The 25,147-nt window shown below is 43.9% G+C and overlaps 2 protein-coding genes across 2 annotated transcripts; one reads left to right on the top strand and one right to left on the bottom strand.

Annotated features, from left to right (window-relative positions):
* The first annotated feature begins 10,824 nt into the window (after positions 1 to 10,824).
* LOC124648107 lies at positions 10,825 to 17,401 on the top strand. The gene is made up of 14 exons (XM_047187924.1): positions 10,825 to 10,970; positions 11,072 to 11,186; positions 11,283 to 11,365; positions 11,496 to 11,559; positions 11,669 to 11,786; positions 11,978 to 12,132; positions 12,261 to 12,340; positions 12,725 to 13,050; positions 13,098 to 13,277; positions 13,389 to 13,426; positions 13,519 to 13,569; positions 16,420 to 16,587; positions 16,678 to 16,790; positions 17,020 to 17,401. Exons 1-14 carry the CDS (start codon positions 10,849 to 10,851, stop codon positions 17,141 to 17,143), a joined length of 1,737 nt encoding a protein of 578 aa, XP_047043880.1. The 5' UTR covers positions 10,825 to 10,848; the 3' UTR covers positions 17,144 to 17,401.
* Positions 17,402 to 20,720: 3,319 nt separating this feature from the next.
* Positions 20,721 to 24,325, bottom strand: LOC124706929. Its single transcript, XM_047238599.1, has 4 exons — positions 24,033 to 24,325; positions 21,994 to 22,494; positions 21,239 to 21,388; positions 20,721 to 21,150 (listed from the first exon to the last, which is right to left on the bottom strand). Exons 1-4 carry the CDS (start codon positions 24,213 to 24,215, stop codon positions 21,055 to 21,057), a joined length of 930 nt encoding a protein of 309 aa, XP_047094555.1. The 5' UTR covers positions 24,216 to 24,325; the 3' UTR covers positions 20,721 to 21,054.
* Between the last annotated feature and the right edge of the window lie 822 nt (positions 24,326 to 25,147).

Here is a 25,147-nt window from a genome sequence, read left to right as displayed (position 1 = left end):
TGTTACAAAGGGGTACCTCCATGCCGCCTGTACAAAGGTCTAAGGAGAAAGCTCGCATTTTGGATTTCTCGCTTTTGATTATTCTCAACTTAGACATCCATACCGGGACAACATGGACAACAGATAATGGACTCCTCTTTAATGCATAAGAATGTAGCAACAATTAGTGTTCTCATATGAGATTGAGGATATATGTCCAAAACTGAAACTTCCACCATGATTCATGGCTTTAGTTAGCGGCCCAATGTTCTTCTCTAACAATATGCATGCTCTAACCATTAAAGTGGTAGATCTCCCTTACTTCAGACAAGACGGACATGCATAGCAACTCACATGATATTCAACAAAGAGTAGTTGATGGCATCCCCAGGAACATGGTTATCGCACAACAAGCAACTTAATAAGAGATAAAGTGCATAAGTACATATTCAATACCACAATAGTTTTTAGGCTATTTGTCCCATGAGCTATATATTGCAAAGGTAAAGAATGGAAATTTTAAAGATAGCACTCAAGCAATTTACTTTGGAATGGCGGAGAAATACCATGTAGTAGGTAGGTGTGGTGGACACAAATGGCATAGTGGTTGGCTCAAGGATTTTGGATGCATGAGAAGTATTCCCTCTCGATACAAGGTTTAGGCTAGCAAGGTTATTTGAAACAAACACAAGGATGAACCGAGTGCAGCAAAACTCACATAAAAGACATACTATAAACATTATAAGACTCTACACCGTCTTCCTTGTTGTTCAAAACTCAATACTAGAAATTATCTAGACTTTAGAGAGACCAAATATGCAAACCAAATTTAGCAAGCTCTATGTATTTCTTCATTAATGGGTGCAAAGTATATGATGCAAGAGCTTAAACATGAGCACAACAATTGCAAAGTATCAAATTATTCAAGACATTTTAGAATTACTACATGTAGCATTTGCCAATTCCAACCATATAACAATTTAACGAAGAAGATTCAACCTTCGCCATGAATACTATGAGTAAAGCCTAAGGACATACTTGTCCATATGCAACAGCGGAGCGTGTCTCTCTCCCACACAATGAATGCTAGGATCCATTTTATTCAAACAGAAACAAACAAAAAAAAAACCGACGCTCCAAGTAAAGCACATAAGATGTGATGGAATAAAAATATAGTTTCAGGGGAGGAACCTGATAATGTTGTCGATGAAGAAGGGGATGCCTTGGGCATCCCCAAGCTTAGACGCTTGAGTCTTCTTACAATATACAGGGGTGAACCACCGGGGCATCCCCAAGCTTAGAGCTTTCACTCTCCTTGATCATATTGTATCATCCTCCTCTCTTGATCCTTGAAAATTTCCTCCACACCAAACTCGAAACAACTCATTAGAGGGTTAGTGTACAATAAAAATTAACATGTTCAGAGGTGACATAATCATTCTTAACACTTCTGGACATTGCATAAAGCTACTTGGACATTAATGGAACAAAGAAATTCATCCATCATAGCAAAAGAGGCAATGCGAAATAAAAGGCAGAATCTGTCAAAACAGAACGATCCGTAAAGATGGATTTTATTGAGGCACCATACTTGCTCAAATGAAAATTCCCAAATTAAATGAAAGTTGCGTACATATCCGAGGATCACGCACGTAAATTGGCATATTTTTCCGAGCTACCTACGGAGAGGCAGGTCGAAATTCATGACGACAAAGAAATGCTATGCTACGCAGCAATCCAAATCTAGTATGAACCTTACTATCAAAGACTTTACTTGGCACAACAAAGCGCAAAACTAAGATAAGGAGAGGTTGGTACAGTAGTAAACAACTTCCAAGACTCAAATTCAAAACAAAAATACTGTAGTAAAAACATGGGTTGTCTCCCATAAGCGCTTTTCTTTAACGCCTTTCAGCTAGGCGCGAAAGTGTATATCAAGTAACATCAAGAGACGAAGCATCAACATCATAATTTGTTCTAATAATAGAATCAAAAGGTAACTTCATTCTCTTTCTAGGGAAGTGTTCCATACCTTTCCCGAGAGGAAATTGATATTTAATGTTACCTTCCTTCATATCAATGATAGCTCCAACGAGTTCGAAGAAAAGGTCTTCCCAATATAATGGGACAAGATGCATTGCATTCAATATCCAAGACAACAAAATCAACGGGGACAAGGTTATTGTTAACGGTAATGCGAACATTATCAATTCTCCCCAAAGGTTTCTTTATAGCATTATCAACAAGATTAACATCCAAATAACAATTCTTCAATGGTGGCAAGTCAAGCATATCATAAATTTTCTTAGGCATAACGGAAATACTTGCACCAAGATCACATAAAGCATTACAATCAAAGTCATTGACCTTCATCTTAATGATGGGATCCCAACCATCCTCTAGCTTTCTAGGAATAGAAGTTTCAAGTTTTAGTTTCTCTTCTCTAGCTTTTATGAGAGCATTTGTAATATGTTTTGTGAAAGCCAAATTTATAGCACTAGCATTGGGACTCTTAGCAAGTTTTTGTAAGAACTTTATAACTTCAGAGATGTGGCAATCATCAAAATCCAAACCATTATAATCTAAAGCAATGGGATCATCATCCCCAATGTTGGAAAAAATTTCAGCAGTTTTATCACAGGCAGTTTCAGCAGTTTTAGCAGTTTCAGGCAATTGTGCAGGCTTTGCATTAGAAGTGGAAACATTGCCAACACCAATAATTTTACCATTATTAGTAGGAGGTGCAGCAACATGTGAATCATTAACATTACTAGTGGTGGTAATAGTCCAAACTTTAGCTACATTATTCTTTTTAGCTAGTTTTTCATTTTCTTCTCTTTCCCACCTAGCATGCGATTCGGCCATCAATCTTATATTCTCATTAATTCTAACTTGGATGGCATTTGCTGTAGTAACAATTTTATTTTCAATATCCTTATTAGGCATAACTTTCGATTTCAAAAGATCAACATCGGAGGCAAGACTATCAACCTTAGAAGCGAGAATATCAATTTTATTGAGCTTTTCCTCAACCAGATTTGTTAAAAGCAGTTTGTGTACTAATAAATTCTTTAAGCATAGCTTCAAGTCCAGGGGGTGTGTTCCTATTATTGTTGTAAGAATTACCATAAGAACTACCATAACCGTTACCATTATTATAAGGATATGGCCTATAGTTATTACTAGAATTGTTCCGATAAGCATTGTTGTTGAAATTATTATTTTTAATGAAGTTTACATCAACATGTTCTTCTTGGGCAACCAATGAAGCTAAAGGAACATTATTAGGATCAACATTAGTCCTATCATTCACAAGCATAGACATAATAGCATCAATCTTATCACTCAAGGAAGAGGTTTCTTCGACAGAATTTACCTTCTTACCTTGTGGAGCTCTTTCCGTGCGCCATTCAGAGTAATTAATCATCATATTATCAAGGACCTTTGTTGCTTCACCAAGAGTGATGGACATAAAGGTACCTCCAGCAGCTGAATCCAATAGGTTCCGCGAAGAAAAGTTCGATCTCGCATAAAAGGTTTGGATGATCATCCAAGTAGTCGATCCATGGGTTGGGCAATTTTTAACCAAAGATTTCATTCTTTCCCAAGCTTGTGCAACATGCTCATTATCCAATTGTTTAAAATTCATTATACTACTCCTCAAAGATATAAGTTTAGCAGGGGGATAATATCTACCAATAAAAGCATCCTTGCATCTAGTCCATGAATCAATACTATTCTTAGGCAGAGATAGCAACCAATCTTTAGCTCTTCCTCTTAATGAGAAAGGAAACAATTTTAATTTTATAATGTCACCATCTACATCTTTATACTTTTGCATTTCACACAATTCAACAAAATTATTAAGATGGGCAACAACATCATCGGAACTAACACCGAGAAAATTGCTCTCGCATAACAAGATTCAATAAAGCGGGTTTAATTTCAAAGAATTCTCGCTGTAGTAGCAGGTGGAGCAATAGGTGTGCATAAGAAATCATTATTATTTGTGGTTGTGAAGTCACACAACTTAGTATTTTCAGGAGTGGCCATTTTAGCAGTAGTAAATAAAGCAAACTAGATAAAGTAAATGCAAGTAACTAATTTTTTGTGTTTTTGATATAGAGTGCAAGACAGTAAATAAAGTAAAGCTAGCAACTAAATTTTTTGTGTTTTGATATAATGCAGCAAACAAAGTAGTAAATAAAATAAAGCAAGACAAAAACAAAGTAAAGAGATTGGATTGTGGAGACTCCCCTTGCAGCGTGTCTTGATCTCCCCGGCAACGGCGCCAGAAAATATGCTTGATGGCGTGTAACTCACACGTTCATTGGGAACCCCAAGAGGAAGGTATGATGCGCACAACAGCAAGTTTTCCCTCAGAAAGAAACCAAGGTTTATCGAACCAGGAGGAGCCAAGAAGCACGTTGAAGGTTGATGGCAACGGGATGTAGTGCGGCGCAACACCAGAGATTCCGGCGCCAACGTGGAACCTGCACAACACAACCAAAGTACTTTGCCCCAACGAAACGGTGAGGTTGTCAATCTCACCGGCTTGCTGTAACAAAGGATTAGATGTATAGTGTGGATGATGATTGTTTGCGAGAAAACGAGTAGAACAAGTATTGCGAGTAGATTGTATTCAATGTAAAAGAATGGACCGGGGTCCACAGCTCACTAGAGGTGTCTCTCCCATAAGATAAATAGCATGTTGGGTGAACAAATTACAGTCGGGCAATTGACAAATAAAGAGAGCATAACAATGCACATACATGATACGATGAATATTGTGAGATTTAATTGAGCATTACGACAAAGTACATAGACCGCTATCCAGCATGCATCTATGCCTAAAAAGTCCACCTTCAGGTTATCATCCGAACCCCTTCCAGTATTAAGTTGTAAAACAACAGCACAATTGCATTAAGTATGGTGCGTAATGTAATCAATAACTACATCCTCGGACATAGCATCAATGTTTTATCCCTAGTGGCAACAAGCACATCCACAACCTTAGAACTTTCACGTCATCGTCCCGCATTTAATGGAGGCATGAACCCACTATCGAGCATAAATACTCCCTCTTGGAGTTAAGAGCAAAAACTTGGCCGGAGCCTCTACTAATAACGGAGAGCATGCAAGATCATAAACAACACATAGGTAATAGATTGATAATCAACATAACATAGTATTCTCTATCCATCGGATCCCGACAAACACAACATATAGAATTACGGATAGATGATCTTGATCATGTTAGGCAGCTCACAAGATCCGACAATGAAGCACATGAGGAGAAGACAACCATCTAGCTACTGCTATGGACCCATAGTCCAGGGGTGAACTACTCACTCATCACTCCGGAGGCGACCATGGCGGTGAAGAGTCCTCCGGGAGATGAATCCCCTCTCCGGCAGGGTGCCGGAGGTGATCTCCAGAATCCCCCGAGATGAGATTGGCGGCGGCGGCGTCTATGGAAGGTTTTCCGTATCATGGCTCTCGGATGCGGGGGTTTCGCGACGAAGGCTATTTGTAGGCGGAAGGGCGAGGTAAAGGGGCGTCACGAGGGGCCCACACGGCGGGCCGGCGCGGCCCATGCCCGGGCCGCGCCGCCTCTGGTGTGTCGCCACCTCGTGGCCCCACTTCGACTCTCCCTCGGACTTCGGAAGCTTCGTGGCAAAATAGGACCCCGGGCGTTGATTTCGTCCAATTCCGAGAATATTTCCTTACTAGGATTTCGAAACCAAAAACAACAGAAAACGAGCAATCGGCCCTTCGGCATCTCGTTAATAGGTTAGTGCCGGAAAATGCATAAATACGATATATAATGTGTATAAAACATGTAGATATCATCAATAATGTGGCATGGAACATAAGAAATTATCGATACGTCGGAGACGTATCAGGTAGCTAATCCATTCTTCCTCCTTTTGTTCATCACTCTCCTCCTCTTTTTCATCCAATGAGCTTTCAGGTTCATCAATTCTTCTTTCACAGGTTCCTGCAAATTGTGAGTGCATTCTTGTGCATGAATGAGTCTCTCTTTATAATCAATGATATAAGGATTATTGTTGTAATGTTCTATGCAAAAATCAAGGATAGAAGAGACATAATCTTTAAGGTTCATACAAGCAACACAGGTTTCATAATTTTTAGACATGAAGGATTCTATTTCAGAAGCTCCCATAAATAAAACAAATTATTCTACTTCTTCGAACCCAAGATGAATATAGTTATTCCAGTTATAGTTCATAATTAAAACTTCCCCACTAAAGCCACATTGGAATTTAAGATGTTTAGTATCCTGTTTAGAGCAACAGTTTATATCATGGTGTTTAAGCAAGATTTTAGCAATTGTATTCAATTTTTCTACCACAGCACTCATGACTTTACCCTTTCTTGATTCTCTATAATTCATATATATTTCTATAAGCTCCAAATAGGTTGTGGGTTTTCCCATAACAATAGTTTTTAATTTTCCGGTTTTTCAAAATTTTATGGATTTTCGGGTATATAAGAAAAATAAAACAAGACAAAAACAAACTAGACAAAAGTAAACTAAGCAAAACAAAACAAAATAAAATAAAAACAGAGAGAAAGGTAGAGTGTACTCCCCTGGTGAACTTATGAGTAGAGCTATGCCTCCCCGGCAACGGCGCCAGAAAATAGTCTTGATAACCCACAAGTATAGGGGATCGCAACAGTCTTCGAGGGAAGTAAAACCCAAATTTGTTGATTCGACACAAGGGGAGACGAAGAATACTTATAAGCCTTAACAACTGAGTTGTCAATTCAGCTGCACCTGGAAAAGTACTAGTAACACGAGTGATGTGAAAGCAACAGTAATATGGGAGCAATAGTAACAGTAACACAGCAACAGTAGCAGTAATATGAGAGCAATGGCACCAGAAAATAGTTGATACTACTTCTAATGACATATAGGACCGAGTGAGTATTTGATGATGAAAGATGGACCGGGGTTCCCAGCTATCTACACTAGTGGTAACTCTCCAATAACAAGTGACAAGTGTTGGATGAACAAATTACAGTTGGACAATTGATAGGATTGAAATAACATTAAGACAGAACATCAAGTTTATTAATCATGTAGGCATGTTTTCCATATATAGTCATACGTGCTCGCAATGAGAAACTTGCATAACATCTTTTGTCCTACCAGCCGGTGGCAGCCGGGCCTCAAGGGAATCTACTAGTAATTAAGGTACTCCTTTTAATAGAGCATCAGAGCAAAGCATTAACACTTGGTGAAAACATGTGATCCTCATATCTAAGCCTTCCCCCTCCAGTTATCCCGATTCTTTGTCACTGCGGGGCCTCGGGTTCCGGACATAGACATGTGCAAACAACTTGTAGATACAATCTAAGCAATAATTATAGAGCTCAAATCTAAGATCATGCCACTCGTGCAAAGTGACAAGCATTAAACACAACAAGATTGCAGCAACAATAACTTCACAAACTTATAGATAGACTGATCATAATGTAACAATTCATCGGATCCCAATAAACACAACACCGATTACATCAGATGAATCTCAATCATGTAAGGCAGCTCATGAGATCATTGTATTGAAGTACATGGGAGAGAGAGTACCAACTAGCTACTGCTAGTACCCGTAGTCCATGGGGGAACTACTCACGGAGCATGATGGAGGCGGTGGCGTCGATGGAGAAGACTTCCGGGGGCACTTCCCCGTCCCAGCGGCGTGCCGGAACAGAGATTCTGTACCCCGAAACGGAGTTTCGCGATGGCGGCGGCGCCCCTGGAGTCTTTCTGGAATATGATTGATATAGGGTTTTCGTGTCGCGAGGAATATATAGGCGAAAGGGCGGCGTCGGAGGGGTCCCGAGGGGCCCACCCCATAGCTGGGCGCGCTCCCCTCCTAGGCCGCGCCGCCAGGTGGTGTGGGGCCTCCTCGGCTCCTCTCCGTTTCTCCTTCGGTGTTCTGGGTCCGTCTCGGTAAAATAGGAGGTTTGGCTTTTGTTTCGTCGAATTCCGAGAATATTGCCCGAACAGCTTTTCTGGGAGGAATATATAGGCGAAAGGGCGGCGTCGGAGGGGGGTTCCGAGGGGCCCACCCCATAGCTGGGCGCGCCCCCTCCTAGGCCGCGCCGCCAGGTGGTGTGGGGCCCCCTCGGCCCCTCACCGTCTCTCCTTCGGTGTTCTGGGTCCGTCTCGGTAAAATAGGAGGTTTGGCTTTTGTTTCGTCGAATTCCGAGAATATTGGCCGAACAGCTTTTCTGGAACCAAAAACAGCAGAAAACAGGAACTGGCACCTTGGCATCTCGTTAATAGGTTAGTCCCAGAAAATGCATAAAAAACATTATAAAATGTGAGCAAAACATGTAGGTATTATCATAAAACTAGCATGAAACATCAGAAATTATAGATACGTTGGAGACGTATCAGGTTCATATAACGAGGGCTTTAGAATAAGATCCCATCTTAATATGTTTTGGCGGAACTTTTTTTTCAACATCAATTGCTAGGTTATAATACTACAACTACTAGGTTACTAGTTAAGTGTTACCAATCAAATTCTACGTAGCTACCAGGTAAGTTTACATGTTTTTTTGCTGTTATAGAAATGATCTACATGTTCAGAGAGTGTGTATTTGATCCATTGTAAACACGAACAGATGTCTATTTGCTGGAAGTTTTAAAACTGGCAATCATAGTTGCTAGAAGTCTAAACACGAACAGATATCATTCTAAACACGGACTTTGTGGTGACAATCAACTTGGGCTGAACTGCTGACCAAGCAAGTATAATCTGGCTACTAGGATCAAAAAAATATTGTTAAAATATATCAACAAGGGATTTATTTTCCAAAATCTCGTTGCGGAAAAGATAATAGTGAAAATGGTCCTGAATATCGAATTACAGTTCAAGAGATAAGATATTTTAAAGTTTGAAACCCACGTAATTGGGCTGGATGCATGAATGACTGAGTTGCCATATTAAATTCCCATAAAAAACTAATGTGATATATGTGCTCTAGATAGCACAATCGAGCCAACAATTTATATGTTGGGTGGATTCTCCGTGTAATACAAGGATTACAAAACCTAGGCACTTTGGAAAGTTTGAATCCAAACCCATCTCTATCTAAACTAGACGCCTCGTTTCCATTAGTCTCGTATTTGCGTCAACCTCCAGATGTCTTTGAGCATGAAGAGACTCATTTCCATTATATTGTTTTAGTCCAACTTCTGAGCTGCATCTGAGTAGTTTCTTAAACTATGCAAAATAAAAATATCATAGGTAATAATAATATCCTGCATGCATGCAAAAAATACTTAATACAGTACATCAGTACAGTTAATGTAAAACTGGGCCTGGCCGGGCCAGCGTGAGCCCAATACAACACGTGCACGGTTCCGAAAACGAAACGAAACGAAACGAAGCGAAGCGAACGTGGTCTCGCTGGCCGTGTCCGACTCCGACCTGGCCTGCCTGCCATCGTCGTCGTCTTCTTCCTCCGCAGTCCCCCACCAGCAAGGCAACCCCCACACCTTTCCCCTTGTTTCCTCACGCGCACAGGGACGCCCGCCGTCGAATCGAATCGCAGCAGCCCGACGAACGCCGCCGGTTACCTGCCCCCGCTATCAGCTCAGGTTCGTTCCGTCCCTTGCTTTAGCTTCCTCCCTCGATTTCTCTACCGCCGAATCGACTTGCTCTGATAGGTCGCAAATCGATTGGCTATTAGATGCAGCTTCTACTAATTCGTAATTTAGACCTCCCTCTTCATGGCGTCAACCTCAAGAGACCAGGTCACGTCACGTCGCGTCGGAGTCTGCTACTCCCCGTAAACAGAACAGCTAACTTAACAAGCTTCCTAATTTCCGTTGACTCAATAACAGATAGCTAGCCAATATATATATAGTGCACTACTAGCAGAGCACTTTGAGCATCAATTTTGATCAATTTCACGACTCTTAGTTTTGAAACACTGTGTAGGGAGTATTGAACAGACGCCATGCGTTTCTGAATTCTGATAGCGTCTTGCTTTCTCATCTCAGTTTATTATGCTATTGTCATCGTCAACTGCTAGCTAGTATATGTATGCACCCAGGCCCATACTCGCTTAGTACATGGTACATCAGGGCGTAACACCGAGTAATTAATTAGTGCTGGTAAACACCTTCTCCAGACTACTCTAGGCTGGCGTGCCATACCGCAGCAGTGAATATCCTGAAAATGTAAACGCCTGAAACACAGTGATGTTGGAGTCTCTTTTACAGTTAAGAAATCCGAGGCTGGTTGTTGCTACCTTGCCACTTCTAATTGATTCCTGGCGTATTTCATGATTTGTATTGATTAACCAATGTCGGTGCATTAGCCTACTCTAATGTACTACTAGTAAAAGCACTTGTCCAATATCAACTTGTTTTACAACTAGTTTACATTCTACTAAACAGATAGTACTTTACATTTCTGCTAGCACTTACTCTATCATCTCCACTTGTGCTATTATCATCAACTACTAGTAGCTTCTATACATGCACCCATAACCATATCTTTTTAGTATGCATGAACACTGAATAAGTAGTGTTGATAAATACTTTTTTAGACCACTCTAGGTGCATAAGAGTGATTTATTCGAAGAATACACACCTAAAAAATGGTGATACCGGAGTTTCTTACAATTAAGCTACTTTCGACCTCTAATTGATTCCTGGCGTATTTCTTGAGACCCCAATTTGCATTCATTATCAAATGTGTTGAACTGAACATCTAGTGTACTAGTAAAACAACTTCAGTATCAACTTAATTTTACGACTCTTAATACATACATCTGTATTAAACAGACGCTATGCGTTTCTTCTAGCACTCACGCCCTTGGATGGATGATGTTTACGGAAGAATAGAGGTCTTCCCACACCACTTCTCGCCACGGACAGAACCCATGGATGCTGCAGCTGACGGCCTGTCCACGAGCACGAGCAACATGAATCCTTCCCCAAGGTGATACTTGCTGACGGCGAAACGAACCGTGGCTGGTTTCGATTTATTTTCCAGACCTCTTTTATGGGCGTAATGAAATGCTGTAATTGCCGTGTATCCAGCCCTTCGCGCAGACGTTCTTGGACCCCGAAACGAGTCATGGGAGCCGCATCGCTTCTGCAGCTGCTGTCGATCCCGCGCCTTAGGTGGTCTTCCAGCAACGAGGACGACGACAAGGTTAGTAAGTTCTCAGTACAGAAATTATATGATCTCTCGTTCTGTCCTGTATTGTGAACACTGTCTTATGACACTAGCATTTTTCACTGTTATCAGATCGAATTGACCAGAGCTGAGGTAGAGTCATTACGAAGCGAAATCGCTGATGCTGATGAGAGGGAGTCCCAGTTAAAAGCTCGGTATGACTGAATACCCCTTCCTTCCAGTATTCAAGTGAACATGGGCATTATTTTACCTGAATCAAATCCTATGTATTCAGTGTTTTTTTTGGGGTCAGATTTGATTGATTAATATAGCGTTGCATTCTAGGTTGGAAAACATCGACGAGGTGTTGAGATACGCACGTCTCTGCGGGTACCTCTATATCAGAAGTGTACGTAAGAAACCACTGCACTTGTGTTTTCCCCCAAATAGCTTTGTTCCTGTGGAGCTTGGTCAATGGACTGCTGATGACTATAAGTAATATTTGTTGATGCGTGTAGAGGTGGAGTCAGCTTCCAGGGGAGCCACCCATCATAGACGACACGGAGGTGGACGACTGGCTCCCTCGCTTTGTCGTCCTGCAGGGGCAGTGTATATACTACTACCTCAAGTCCACAGGTAAGCAAAACCGAAACTTGGAAGCATGCAGCGTTGGCCATCTGATGACAGATGAAGAACCCAATAGCATATTTGTCCAATACATACGCCTTTTAAAACCACATTTCCCTTTGCCATAATGTTTTCGTCATACCGGTGAACCTGAATTTAAAGGCTGGCCGACAGTGAAGTAATGGTGCATGTTTCTTCAGATTTGAGCCCTCTGGAGTCCACCATGCTGCGTGACGTGGTGGATGTAGGAGAGCTTCCAAACTTTGTGCCGGAGGACGGGAAGACTCGGCACGCGTTCTACATACTGACCCGGCTGGGCCTGAGGTTTGAGTGCTCGAGCAGCTGCGAGATACAGGTATGCAATGAATGAACGAGGGTGTGGTTTTGTCTTAACCTAAAGGAAGATAGTTTTCGAGGGGTTTTATGTATCTGACTGTAGAGAAAGTGGGCGGTACAAGTAATTTACGGCATGCAATTTGACAGGTGGATTCGTGGGTGCGAGCAGTAAGGAGCGGTTGCAAATTGAGGAGTGATGAGCTTGAGAACAAGACGAGCGGAGCATGGTGATGTGTAGAGCATGCATGCATGTAGGTTGTTGTTCTAGGATTGATATTATGTTGTCAACTGGAGAGTGGACACATGGATCGATTTGAAATGTGCATTGCATTGTAAGTAGTAAAGTAGAACAGGTGGTGAGAAGCTTTGTGCAGAATTATATGAGGAGGGTAGGAATGAAGTGTTGAGGAGTATAGTTTGGCAGAATATACAAATTCATTGTTAGTATTGTTGGTGTTGCACTTATTACATAGAACAGTTGGCTGAATTTGGAGTTGCGTTTGGTACTAGTTGTTGGTTTCATTTGTGTGAAGTGGAACTGAAGCGATGCAGTGTCGTTGAAATTGTCATTCTGGCATTGTTGAGATCATATCATTTCATTGTAACAGAAGGGAACCGGTCGTGACGGTGCGACCGATGGGAGGGGAGGGGAGGGGCAAAAGGGTAAATAAGCAAGAGGTGCGCCAACCACCGCTCGACTCGAGGGCGAGGCGCATCAGATCTGAAGCAAAGCAAAGCAACCAACCAAGCGATTCAATTCCTTGCTTGCCACTCGCTCGCTCGCTGCCTTTAAACGAACCCCCCATCCATCTCGCTCTCGCCCTCCACCTCTCGCCGGTAGCCATGAGCTCTTCCAAGATGTACCAGTCCGCCTGCAAGGCCGCCAGGTCCTTCCTCGCCTCCTCCTCCGCCGCCGCCCGCTCCTCCGTTCTCGCCGGTCAGTCTGTCTGTCTGTCACTACCCATTTCGCTCCAACACCACCAGATCAGATCGCACCAGGGATTCAAATCTCGCTCACTCTTGCAGATGGGAGGAACGCCGCGCTCGCAACGCTCACCAACGTCGGCAGGACCAGGCTCCCCGCCGCCTACTCCTACCACACCAAGGCCTCCGGCGCCAACGCCGCCCACCGGTTCGGGTGGATCGCCGGCATACCCGCCGCTGGTCAGTCCCCTCGTTTCTCACATCCAACACTTGCAAATGGCATCACCGCTGTCGTATCGCTCTTATCAGTACTGATCATGCAGTATTGGTTTCCTTTACTATTGGATGCAGCCTACATGCTCCAGGATCAGGAGGTGCATGCGGCCGAGGTACCCTTCCCTCCCCACACCCTTTCCCATTCAATCGATAGAATGCAAATGCAATGTGTAACTAACCCAGCCCTCGCGCTCTCCGTCTGCAGCTGGAGCGCACCTTCATCGCCATCAAGCCTGACGGCGTCCAGAGAGGACTCGTGAGTGCCAACCAGCCCACATCTCACACCTCTTCTCATCTGCTTACGAGTTTTCAGTCTGTTCCGTCCACAGTGTTTATATATTCCAGTATTATCACCTCGTTATGCTGTGTACTTGTACTGCATTCGTCTCCACACTTCACTCACTTAACCCAACGGAAGATCCAACACTACTCTTATCACATTGGCCGACTAGACATTTGTGTATTATGTTTCACACACACACACACACATTAGCCTTGAGATCTGTTGTCGGCTATCCATTGTTCTGTACACTTGGATACCATGTGGGCCTATATATGAAGTTGCCTAACTAGAATTGATTTGGGGATTCGGAGGGAAACCTTTCTTTCCTCCTCTGTGTTTGTCTTATTGGATGGAGCATTTTCCTTGATTTGGTAGTATCAACAGTAGGTGCCTTGGTGCACTGGCCTATTACGGTGTCAGGTTTTTCAGTGAAAAGATGGTCTGGTGGTAATGCTACTGATCTATCTAGCTGCACGCATGCTGATATGCAAATCCATTCTTACCATGCCGCATCTCCAATCCCTCAAAAAGAAAATATGCAGCCCATCACAGCAGTAGTACATCAAAAAGAAAATATGCAGCCCATCACAGCAGTAGTACATCAAAAAGAAAATATGCAGCCCATCACAGCAGTAGTACATCAAAAGAAAATATGCAGCCCATCACAGCAGTAGTACATCAAAAAGAAAATATGCAGCCCATCACAAGTTTGCACTGTTTAGTTTCCTATAGGATCATGATGTATGTGTCTTCTGGTTTCTCTCTTGGGACAGGTTTCTGAGATAGTGTCCCGATTTGGTACAAAAGGATACAAGCTTGTTGCCATCAAGCTTCTGGAACTTTTCCTTAATTTGGTAGTATCATCAGTAGGTGGGCAGGATCAGGGGTGGAGTCGAGCCGAGCCGGCTTGTGGCTCGGCTCGGTCAAGCTCGCGAATTCTCGAGTCGAGCCTGGCTCGGCTTGTCACATAAACGGTTCCAGAAATTGGGCTCGAGGCTTGGCTCGGTCGGCTTGCGAGCCAGCCGCCACAGCCCCACGCGGCAGCGCTCCGCAGGCCAGCCCAGCGATTTCCCAACCTTACTGCCAACCTCGTCCCATCCTCTCGCTCGCTAGGCCTAGGGTTAGCACCCTGCCGCCACCACCTGCGCCGGCCGCCACCACCTGACCGTCTCTAGAGTTCCCAACAACAGGCCACATTCATCTCGCCCCCGATCCTTGAATCCTCCTTCGCCTACAGGTGCTGCATCGCCTCGCACATGCCGCCTCAAATCCCGCCTGCCGATGAGGTTTGCGCTCGTCTGAGCCGCAGTCCCTCGTCCGCGCGCTGCTGGACCACCAGTTCGCGGTGTGAGTCACGCACGTATGCCTGGGTCTCACCGCGTGTGATCCCTGGCCCGGCCTCCTCTCCAATCGCCATCACTTGGTTTTGGGCAGGTGTATATGCAGCAAGCTCGCAACAGTCTGTCATGATTTGGTACTCCTAGCTTTTCTGTGCTAATGCTTTAGATAACTCATCTTTTGTACTACTAACGTTCTGAACTTTTTAGTGGGGATTTATTTGGTCACTAGTTTAATTGAAGTTTTCAGTAGGGTGTACATCAGTAGATCTGGAGATGACAACTTTTTAATTGGGGCTGTTTTAGACTTCTCACAAATCAATACAACAAATATGACCGAACTGCATGAGCTCAAAAGAATAGAGAAATTGTTTCTAGGAGCTTCTTCTGATGCCGTCTTCTCCATATGCATACGCTCAAACAAATTGACCCTTAATCATAAGCTTATACCTATGTAATTGTTGTTTATAACTGTGAGATGGTACAATTTTAGCAAAGGTATGACTATTTCTTTAATTACATCGAGCCTTCGAGCCGGCTGGCGAGCCCTATCGAGCAGGCTTGTCGAGCCTCGAGCCTTGTCCGGAAGGTTTAGGCTTGGCTTGCCCAACCTTTGAGCCGAGTTGAGCCCGAGCCAAGCCTTGTCGAGCCCGAGCCGAGCCTCGAGCCTTGAGCTTTATGTCCACCCCTAGGCAGGATGCACTGATGCATTATGGCTCATAAAGTTGGTCTGATAATAATGCCACACATAGTATCCAGTAGGCTGATATGCAAATCTAGTTTTACCATGAAGCCCTTCATAAGCTTGTACTGTTTAGTCTCGTCTCCATATATATTCTGGTATTTCACTATAGGATCCTGATGGGTGTCTCTTTTTTTCTCTAGGACAAATTTCTAATACAGCATAATTTTCTCTTTTCCATTTGTCTTGTTGGATTGCACATTTTCCTTTGTTCGGTAGTGTATATAGCAGGGGCTTGGGTTGTACTGGCCCATTCTGGTGTCGGGTTTGTTTGTTGGTAATGTTAGGTATCTTCTAGTTACAGTCAGACTGACACGCCGATCTAATTTTACCATGCTGTGCATCACAAACTCACAATACCTCAAATTTAAAAGTGCAGCCCATCACAACACCCTCAAAAAGACAAAATGCACCCCATCACTAAATCCTGAAAGGGAAAATATGCAGAGCCCATCACGCTACCTCAAATAGAAACATGCAGCCCATCACGATACCTCAAATAGAAAATATGCAGCCCATCACGATCCCTCAAAAATAAAATATACAGCCCATCAGGATCCCTCAAAATGAAAATATGCAGCTCATCATGATCCGTCAGAAAAGAATTGAAGCCCATGATGACCCCTCAGAAAGAAAATATGCAGCCCATCACTAGTTTGTAATGTTTAGTCTTTTTTGCATATGCATTTCTTTAATTTCCTATTAGTATCATGATGGATGTCTCTCTTTTCTCTCCTGAGACAGATTTCTGAGATAGTATCCCGATTTGAGAGGAAAGGATTCAAGCTTGTTGCCATCAAGCTGGTGGTTCCATCCAAGGAATTCGCCGAGAAGCACTACCATGATCTCAAGGAAAGACCTTTCTTCAGTGGATTGTGCGACTTCCTTAGCTCTGGCCCTGTACTTGCCATGGTAATCAAGTCTATCCCTGTACACGAATAAAATTACCCTCTGTTCTTGATGGCAAACAGTGATATATTAATCTGTTCCATATATCTGAAGGTTTGGGAAGGAGAGGGTGTTATCAAGTACGGCCGGAAACTGATTGGTGCCACGGACCCACAGAAGTCTGAGCCAGGAACCATCAGAGGAGATCTCGCTGTTGTTGTTGGAAGGTACACCTCATTTTCTGTATCAGTAGGCCTAGCAGTGACGCAGTACTCAGAATTTCCGTGCATCAACTTCGTATGCCCACCTTGCATCTAATCATCCATTATTTGATTCCTTTCGTCGCTGTTTAGTTGTAGTCTTGTTGATTAGAAAGATTGAGACACACTGAAATAAACTCAATTTTGAATTTCTTAAATGTCTGTGTTTGTACTCACAATATCACCTGAACGTCAGAAACATTATTCATGGGAGCGACGGCCCAGAGACAGCCAAGGATGAGATCGCTCTCTGGTTTACCCCCAAGGAGCTGGTCTCTTACACCAGCAACGAGGAGAAGTGGGTTTATGGCGTGAACTAATGAGTGAATCAACCGTGTTCGGAAGAACAAACAGAAGTCCACTCCCTTTCCATAATCGCCATCTAGACCATGGCTGAGTGTAATAACGCTGGCTGCGACCGCTGAGCTTTTGTCCCTTGTGCTCGATGCAATAAGTCCTGATGAAAAGGAATTGTAGTACCTTGGAATGTAGAGCGTGCATTGAGCAATCGTGATGTTTACATCGAACTATCGTTTTCAGCCACTTGATTTGGAAGGATGTCCTTTATTTTTGATCTATTCTCCATTTTTGGCCTACATTCCCTGCACTTCTTCTGCAACTGTAACCGGATGTCTATGTTTTCCTTTCTTTTTCGTTCCTGGGTGAGTGATTGTGAGATGCCTTTTGGGGCTCCAGGATGGGAGAAAATAAAGTTTTACTTTTACCACTGACTTCTCAGTGCTCGCCGTGAAACAAAACAAAACAAAAATGTATCCAAGCTCCAAATACACAATGTTTGCTGTTGATATTTACAAATTACTTGCTGTTGATATTTAAAATTTACACCAAGTCCTACTTGTAACCGATCTGTCAATAGAAATCTTGATAGCTGTGAATATATCAAACTTGAGAAAGCTTGGAGGTGGCGATCATAAGATGCCAAGTATATGATATAACAGCTGGTTTTGCTTTGTGGTGTGGACTGTTCAAATTTGAGGCATCGAGAAAGATGGTCAATTTGTTTGTAGTAGCTGAAGATGAAAGCGAAAGACTCTTCTTCTTGACTGCAAGCACAATTTACTTTATCAGAAGGTCAGCTTCAGGAATCATGGAAAGACCAGAGATGTATTGATAATGATACTAGTAGCAAGATTAAAAAGATTATTCCATGGCTGGCAAGAGAGTGTTCGAGAAGTTTGATTGCTAGGAATGCTTTTCATTCTGGTTCAAATTGTATCTGGGTTGATGAACCCTCTACGTTTATTATAGCTATGCTTATCAACGATGTAACAATGTTTGCTGATCAGTAAAGTGCGTCGAATGGCTCTAAAAAAATCCATCTTGAAGCCTTTGTACACCAGAAGAGCCTAGTTAGAGGAGCTGATGTTCACTCTCTCGTTCTAATGAATAGGGCTTTTTTTTGAGTCGAATTATATATAGTTTGACCAAGATTTTAGAAAAAATTATGAACATGTACTCCCTCCGTCCCTGAATAAAGCACTCGCTAAGCTTTTGCATAAACTAAAAATTATGAACATGTATTCCCTCTGTCCCTGAATAAGACTACGCTGAGCTGTTGTATTAAGAACATCAATTTTTTCAGAAAAATTGACAAACTTTCTACAAACAAAATGTACTGAAATGCACTGAAAACAATGGCCTAAGGAAGCTCTCCCTTGGATTTTGGAAAAGGACCTCTTGCACAAAACCAACTTAATCACTGTCAAGCCAGTATCAGTAAGACGCCAAGTGATGTAGCTAGCGAGGAGGCAGGGGCGGCGGTGCGGGCGCGGCGGCGATGAGGCCGGCGATGTTGGACGCTAAACCGGACAGCAAATGATTAGCATTGTTCTCGTCGTTTATGGGGTCCTTGTTAATGATCTGCAGCAGGTCGAGGTCGCAGTAATCCGGCTGCCACGAGGCGGCCCTGAGGTTGGACCACGCCGGGCGGAGGTCCGCCCGGCCGGCGCGGAGGTCGTCGAGGGCGCCGGCGACGGAGCCCTGCATGGCCTGGTACGCGAAGACGCAGCCCTGGAGCCCGCGTATGAGGTCGTTGAGGACGTCGATTGTCCTAGTCACGTTCGCGACGGTGAGGTCGGCCACGGCGGCGGCGAGACCGCGGGCGTCCGTGGCTGACGCGGCGGCAGGGTTGGCCGACAGCGTTAGGATGCAGTACGGGTAGGGAGTGGACACCTCGGACTTGGCCACGGCGGCGCACGTCGACCTGATGAGGGACGAAGTGCGGGCCGAAACCCCGCCGGCGGCGAGGAGGAGGAGGAAGAGATGGGACGCGTGCATCGAAGCCATGGCTTTGGCTCTTGTTTTCTTCGCGGGAGAAAAGGAAATGCCTTCTATGCATTCATTTTCATTCACAATGCATGCAATTCGCTTGACCATTCCAAGTGATGCTACCATTTTTACTTGGCCGCCCGGACTACTCTCCGCCTCCATCACTTGGCCTGGTCAATCCCAGAAACAATAACGCTTAATTTCCATCAAATGGGAGCTGTGGTACTATCGTAAAATCTAGAACTGAATCGGTGGGAAGTAGGTTGTTTGATGATATTTTTAATACTACACAAGTAAGAAGTTGGTAACCTGAAAATGCTTTTCTGCTTTATTTTTTTACTCGTACAAACAATTTGAGACTCGATAAAGCATCACTTCCAAGCACGAGTACAGGTTTTGGAACTTACTGAAAAAAATGATTTCAGTTACTGCTACATTTATTCAGACTGTCAAATCTACCCAAGTGCGTAACTGAATGTTCAGTTCCCTCTATGCCAAAATGTAGTGTATATAAGTATTTCTCAAAGTTAAATTCTACTCCAAACTTTCACCAAGTGTTAGAGATCTATTCGGTTACTTGTATTTGGTAGTCTAGGATTCTGTTGTCTAAACCTACCACATCTCTGGTAGAGCCTTCTTAGCCTTCAAAACTTGTACCCTTTATATTATTAGGTCCGAGAGCCTAATAATATATCCGCCGCATTACGCCAAATATCATACTCGTTCACCAACTATATAGAAGGGTGTATCAAAATAAACAATGTCAAACACCTACCATATGAATTGACTCTACAGTGTAATAAAGCCCGTTTCAAAAAAAAATTGTGATAAAGTTGCGAACTCTGGTGACCTCTGATTTGGGCCGAACGAAAAAAAATTGTACTCTCTCTATACTAAAATAAGTGTCTCAGATTTATCTTGATACAGATGTACTAGAACCATTTTGTGTTGTAGATACACATGTACCTAGAAAAAGTTAATACACTTATTTTAGAATGGAGGGAGAACCTGAAAATGTCGTAGAGCCTGCACCGAGCAATCGTAACGTCTAAATCAAACTATCTCCGTCCTCTAACTTGATTTGGATGGATGTTCCTTATTTTGAACTATTCTCCTCCAACTTGATTTGGATGTTGCACTTTTCCTTTAGTCATTGTAGCCCGGGATGTCCATTTTTTTTCCTTCCGTTTTCGTTCATGGGTGTGTGATTGTGAGTTTTTTGTGTGTGTATGTGTGGGTGGGGGGGAGTCTTCGAAGATGCGATTTTCACCGAGATGGTTTTGGATCTATGGAACTTCAGAGTAAGCTTGGCCGACGCCAAGTGTAATAGGGCAGAATTTTGCAAGGCTAGTTTTTCTTTGCGGCTTACACCGTTGAATGCTAGGGCCTTGAAACTGACAGGTCAATTTGTTTTTTAGGTAGATAGGTCATCACAACTTGTGGCTGAAGTCTGAGGATGGAAGAGAAAACTCTCTTCTTCTTGACAGCAAACCACAGTTTACTTTATGAGAAGGTCAGCTTAGCAATCATAATAAAACTATACTAAGATTAATAAGACTATTAAGATTATTACATGGCTGGCAAGAGAGGAGCCGAGTTTTATTATTATTATTACCATCTTCAAACCCTTTGTACACCAGAGGAGCCTAGCTAGCTAGAGGAGCTGCTCTCCACTCTCTTGCAGCCAAAAGGATCATCATATTATTACAGGGGAAATAGAAAATGCACGCCGCCCGACGGAGCGGATCGATGAAGCGAACTAAAATTAATTCCGACGGGCAGCAGCGCAGCACGGCAGCCATCCTAGAAGGTCACCTAGAAGCTTCTAGAAGCCACCGAGCTTGCTGGCAGCTCGGCAGCGGCTTAATCCCCTTGCATGCAGTCTTGTCTTCCTTCTTCCTTGCAGGCTTGGCTTTGCAGCGGCCTTCCATTATCTACTTTGCTACTTCCTGGGCTTGAGCATGTCGCCGTCATCCATCTTAGCGAACCGCCCTCGCACCCTTGGCTGGCTGTCTGCCAGAGCCTTCCTGCAGGCGTACTGCGACAGAGAATTGCAAACATTTTATTACTTACTCATCTTGCATTTTGCCAACCTTAATTGTGTAAAGAACAGAATGTTTGCATACCTTGATCTTTCTGCCAAAGTTTCTCTTGATCTTCTTCTTCCTGTACCTGGAGAGCTTCTGCTTCCTTTCCTCTGTTTTCAGGTCACTGATGGTCACAAGCCTCTCAACGTTTCCTGAATTCCCGGGCCTAGGGGTATTGGCACCAAGATTCTGTAAAAGAATGTAAAATTTCTATTAAGTAACCAATAGTATGCCTGCAATATGAGAAAAAAAATCTTTACATGCATGATAATCCACCTAAACACACATCAGAATGACATGTCATTTATGTACCATTGCGAAATACTTCACGCGGGCGTGTAAATTGGAAAATACAAGTTATATTAATTAGTAATTTAAGAAGTAACACGGTAGGTGAGTGTGCACAGTAGGTATATGCCTCCCCTGTATGAGCTAAAGGGGAGGCCAGGTCATTAATGGGAGAGTTTGCTTTGGGCAGAATTAGTAACATCTGAAATCACATCACATCAGTAGCTAGCTAGCGTCATGTTCATAGCTTTACTTAACGGCCTTTTTCTCTAGCGCAAAAGCACACAACTCAACTACATCTACAGCAAGCTTTGTCCAGTGCAGTGCAAAAGCAATGCCTTTCTGGTTCGGTTTTTGTACTTGGCGTCCCTTTTGTCGACAGCTGGGCTCTTCATTTGAGATACAACAAGAGCCAGCCAGTGCTTGTCACAATAATTCCATATATGTGTGGTTTTGTGTAGTGCAGTGCAAGAGTGAAAAGAAAAGGATCATCGATCACATCATACCTGGATGTCTCCCTCGCTGTAAGCCCTCCTGAGCCCGAACGCCGCCTCGAAGTCGAGCCCCTGGAAGTCCAGGAAGTTGGGCCTCACCGACCCGTTCATCCATTCCGCGGAGTTGAGGCACCCAGAGCTGACACTCTTCTGCAGCGAGCACTCACTAGCAGCTGATGCTCGGACATCGTCTCCAGCAGTGACTACATCTTCGACCTGCAGCATGGGGATCTTGACGTCGAGCAGCTCGGAGATGGTCTCCTCGATCGCCGACTTCTCCATGAGCTCCTTCTCGCACTCGTACAGCACCTCGCTGAGGCCCATGGACGAGGCCTTGATCGTGTCGTCCATTGAGTCCATTGCGTTGTTGGACATCATGGAGATGGCGGCCGCGACCGGGTCGTCGAGGCCGAGCAGTGGCGGCTCGTCGATGATGGGCTCGGGAGCCTTGAACAGGTCCCCTTCCCCTCCCAGGTCGTACTCCGATATCAAGGATGGCTGCCCCATGTCTCCCTGTTAATTTTTCACATCAAAGATGATATGTCAGGGTTGAGGAGTAAGCTTGATGGACTTAAAATGAAATGACAAAGACACGAACTTGATTTCTGGCACTCAGAATTAATTAAGTTACTCCATCTGATCCATATTAGTTGCCACTAATATAGATGCATCTAGCCATATTTTAGTTCTTGGTACATCCATACTAGTGGCAAGTAATATCAATCGGAGGGAGTACTTCATTTCATCACAGGTACAATAATAGTAATCTCCAAGTTAACTGAAACTGAGTGCTAACAGACATGGGCAAGGCAGTTCACTCACTCATTGAGTAAAGAGAAAAGAGTAAATAAAGCCAAGTAGTTACAGACAAGTGGTTTGTTGAGTGGGGACTGTAGGAGACGTGTTAGAGCTAGGTAGCAATATCTAAGTCTGCATCTGTTGTAGTGTAGTTAAGGTGGTGTGCTCATGCACATGTCAACCAAGAGCAAGTCACTGTCATGCTGGTATGGTAGTAGCAGAGCAGAGCATATACCGCTGCAATTGGCTGATGGACAGGGGCATCTGATGAGCATCTTAAATTGGCCAAAAAGGACTCGATTTGGCAGCTAATATCCCAGCACCCTCTTGAAAAGATCAGAGAGGTTTTTGGTAGGAAGATTCAAGGCCAAAAGGGAAATGAAAAGTTGTATTATTCTCATTGGATGGGGATGCTCATTTAGCGGCGTGAGTAGTGTTTGCAGGAAGCAGAGCAAGTGACATCTGAAGATGGGAAAACCAGCAGTAATCCAACAGCACAAAGATGCATCTCTCCATCAGTAGGAGAGTTACAGGTATGTAAAACAAGAGTGTAGTGATGAATCATCGATGAGTGAGGACGTGGACGATGTGGATGTTTATGAGTAGCTAAAAATGTGCCTGCAGCCTGTGTGCGTATTTGTTTGATTGATGTTGATGACAAGTACTAGTATAGCACTTATTTATTAGCATATAGTTGGAACAAAGAAAGGGGCAATGACAAAAATGGGCGACATAGATATTTAGTTTGATTAGTGGAGGAAGAAAAGGGGGAGGGTTCTAGTTGACACCTCCCTTGCTGTGTCCATATAAATAATTAGTCGTGGTGCATGACATGAGGTGAGGAGTTTGCAATTAAGTTAATAATAATTCGGCCCGACAGGCGGTCGATTTCAGCGGGCGAGCGAGAACAAGAAGAGGAAAGCGACGTTCCGGTTTGTCCAAATGACGGCGGCCCCGGCAGCGGCAGCGGCAGCGGCAGTGCAAAGCGAATTGAGGGTGCACCAGCTTTATTTTAGTAGTATTTTAATTTAATTCCCAAGTTGGTCTAGGACGCAGATTCAGACAAGCACCCGCCGCTGTGTTCTTGTTGTTCGTTCTAGGAGAGAGGACAAGTGAGGGGAAAAACCACAAAGTGCTGTGTGTTAATTATTATCAGTTTGTTAGTTTGTTTTTCGATGGAACAGAAGACAAGATTACTGTAAGCAAGCAAGCATCGATCTAAGAAGGGGAAGGGGGAGGGGGGAGGTACTCACGAGGTGGGCGTAGATGGCGTCGTCTTGCCCGGTAGGCAGATGTGGAAGGGGAGACATGAGGCCAGGAGCAGCGGCAGTAGGTTGCGAGGTTGTGAAGGTGGAGGAGAAGTCCGGGTGGGTGAAGGCCGGCGAGTAGCCCGGCGGCGAGTAGGCCGAGAAGCCAAACCCCGCGTCGGCGAACATCCTGGATGCTTCTTGTTGTTTGGTGATGTGTTTCTTGATATGAGAAGGAAGGATGGATGGGTGGGTTGTTGGTTAGTAGAGCGGCGGGTGGCGGCGTAGCTGGGGACGAGGAGGAGGAGGAGGAGCTAGGTAGCTTCACTGATTGGAGTAGGCTGGGGCAGGGTGATATGAATGAATGAAATGAATTGAGAGAGGAGAGATTGGAAGGGGTGGAGGCTGGCGGAGACGAGCTTTATAGGCGGAGCAGAGTGCAAAGAGCGGCAGGGGAAGAAGAGGAGAGGAGAGGAGAGGATGAATGGGACAAAAGCGTGGTGTCGCCGTCCGTCACATCACCTTCACTCACGAGGGTCCACCCATGCGCCCGCCTACAGACTACACTGGCCTGGCCGCTGCCTGATTCCATCATCTACCATGTCGCCTTCTGCTGCCTCTCCACCTTCTTTCTTACTGCCAGCCACCACGCTCCACACTTGCTAGCTGGAGAAGTAGATGTTTACTGCTGTGCTTGATACAAAACCTGAGCGAACCAGCCAGGGCTGTCACATGGACGGACCTTTTGCCTGCAAGAAAACCCCTCTCCTCTTCCCGAACGGAGCCGGATTGAGTGTTTGGGGACGTGTTTCATTCGTGTCGTGTTTGGGAACGTCGCTCCCCAGCCGCGTCCTCAAACGTCGCTCCTAAATATTAAAATACTCTTTTTTGTCGTTTTAATAGATAAAAGAAACTATGTACTAATATTTAAATCGGTACAACATAAACAAATTACATATAAAAACTTCGAAAAAATAATCAAATTACATATAATTTTTTTAAACTTCTTCTTCTTCTTCTTCTTCTTTTTTGATGGCCCCTGCCTCGTCGTCCTCATCACGGTGGCGCTTCGTGCTCGTCACCTCTTCCGAAGAGGCGGTGTCGGTCGACGCGTCGGAGGA

This window comes from Lolium rigidum, chromosome 4, assembly GCF_022539505.1.
Source record: "Lolium rigidum isolate FL_2022 chromosome 4, APGP_CSIRO_Lrig_0.1, whole genome shotgun sequence".
In the NCBI taxonomy this organism is placed as follows: Eukaryota; Viridiplantae; Streptophyta; class Magnoliopsida; order Poales; family Poaceae; genus Lolium; species Lolium rigidum.
Note: the sequence above shows the minus strand (reverse complement) of the source record. Positions and strands in the feature narration are given on the sequence as shown.

Excerpts from the sequence above, each read along its gene's own strand:
- LOC124648107 (XM_047187924.1), top strand. The coding sequence starts at position 10,849 with ATGGATGATGTTTACGGAAGAATAGAGGTCTTCCCACACCACTTCTCG. Across the intron at positions 11,187-11,282 it reads GCAACGAGGACGACGACAAG|ATCGAATTGACCAGAGCTGA; the intron begins GTTAGTAAGTTC and ends CACTGTTATCAG. Across the intron at positions 13,051-13,097 it reads CCGCTCCTCCGTTCTCGCCG|ATCAGATCGCACCAGGGATT; the intron begins GTCAGTCTGTCT and ends CAACACCACCAG.
- LOC124706929 (XM_047238599.1), bottom strand. The coding sequence starts at position 24,215 with ATGTTCGCCGACGCGGGGTTTGGCTTCTCGGCCTACTCGCCGCCGGGC. Across the intron at positions 22,495-24,032 it reads ACGCCATCTACGCCCACCTC|GGAGACATGGGGCAGCCATC; the intron begins GTGAGTACCTCC and ends AAAAATTAACAG. Across the intron at positions 21,389-21,993 it reads ACAGCGAGGGAGACATCCAG|AATCTTGGTGCCAATACCCC; the intron begins GTATGATGTGAT and ends ATTCTTTTACAG.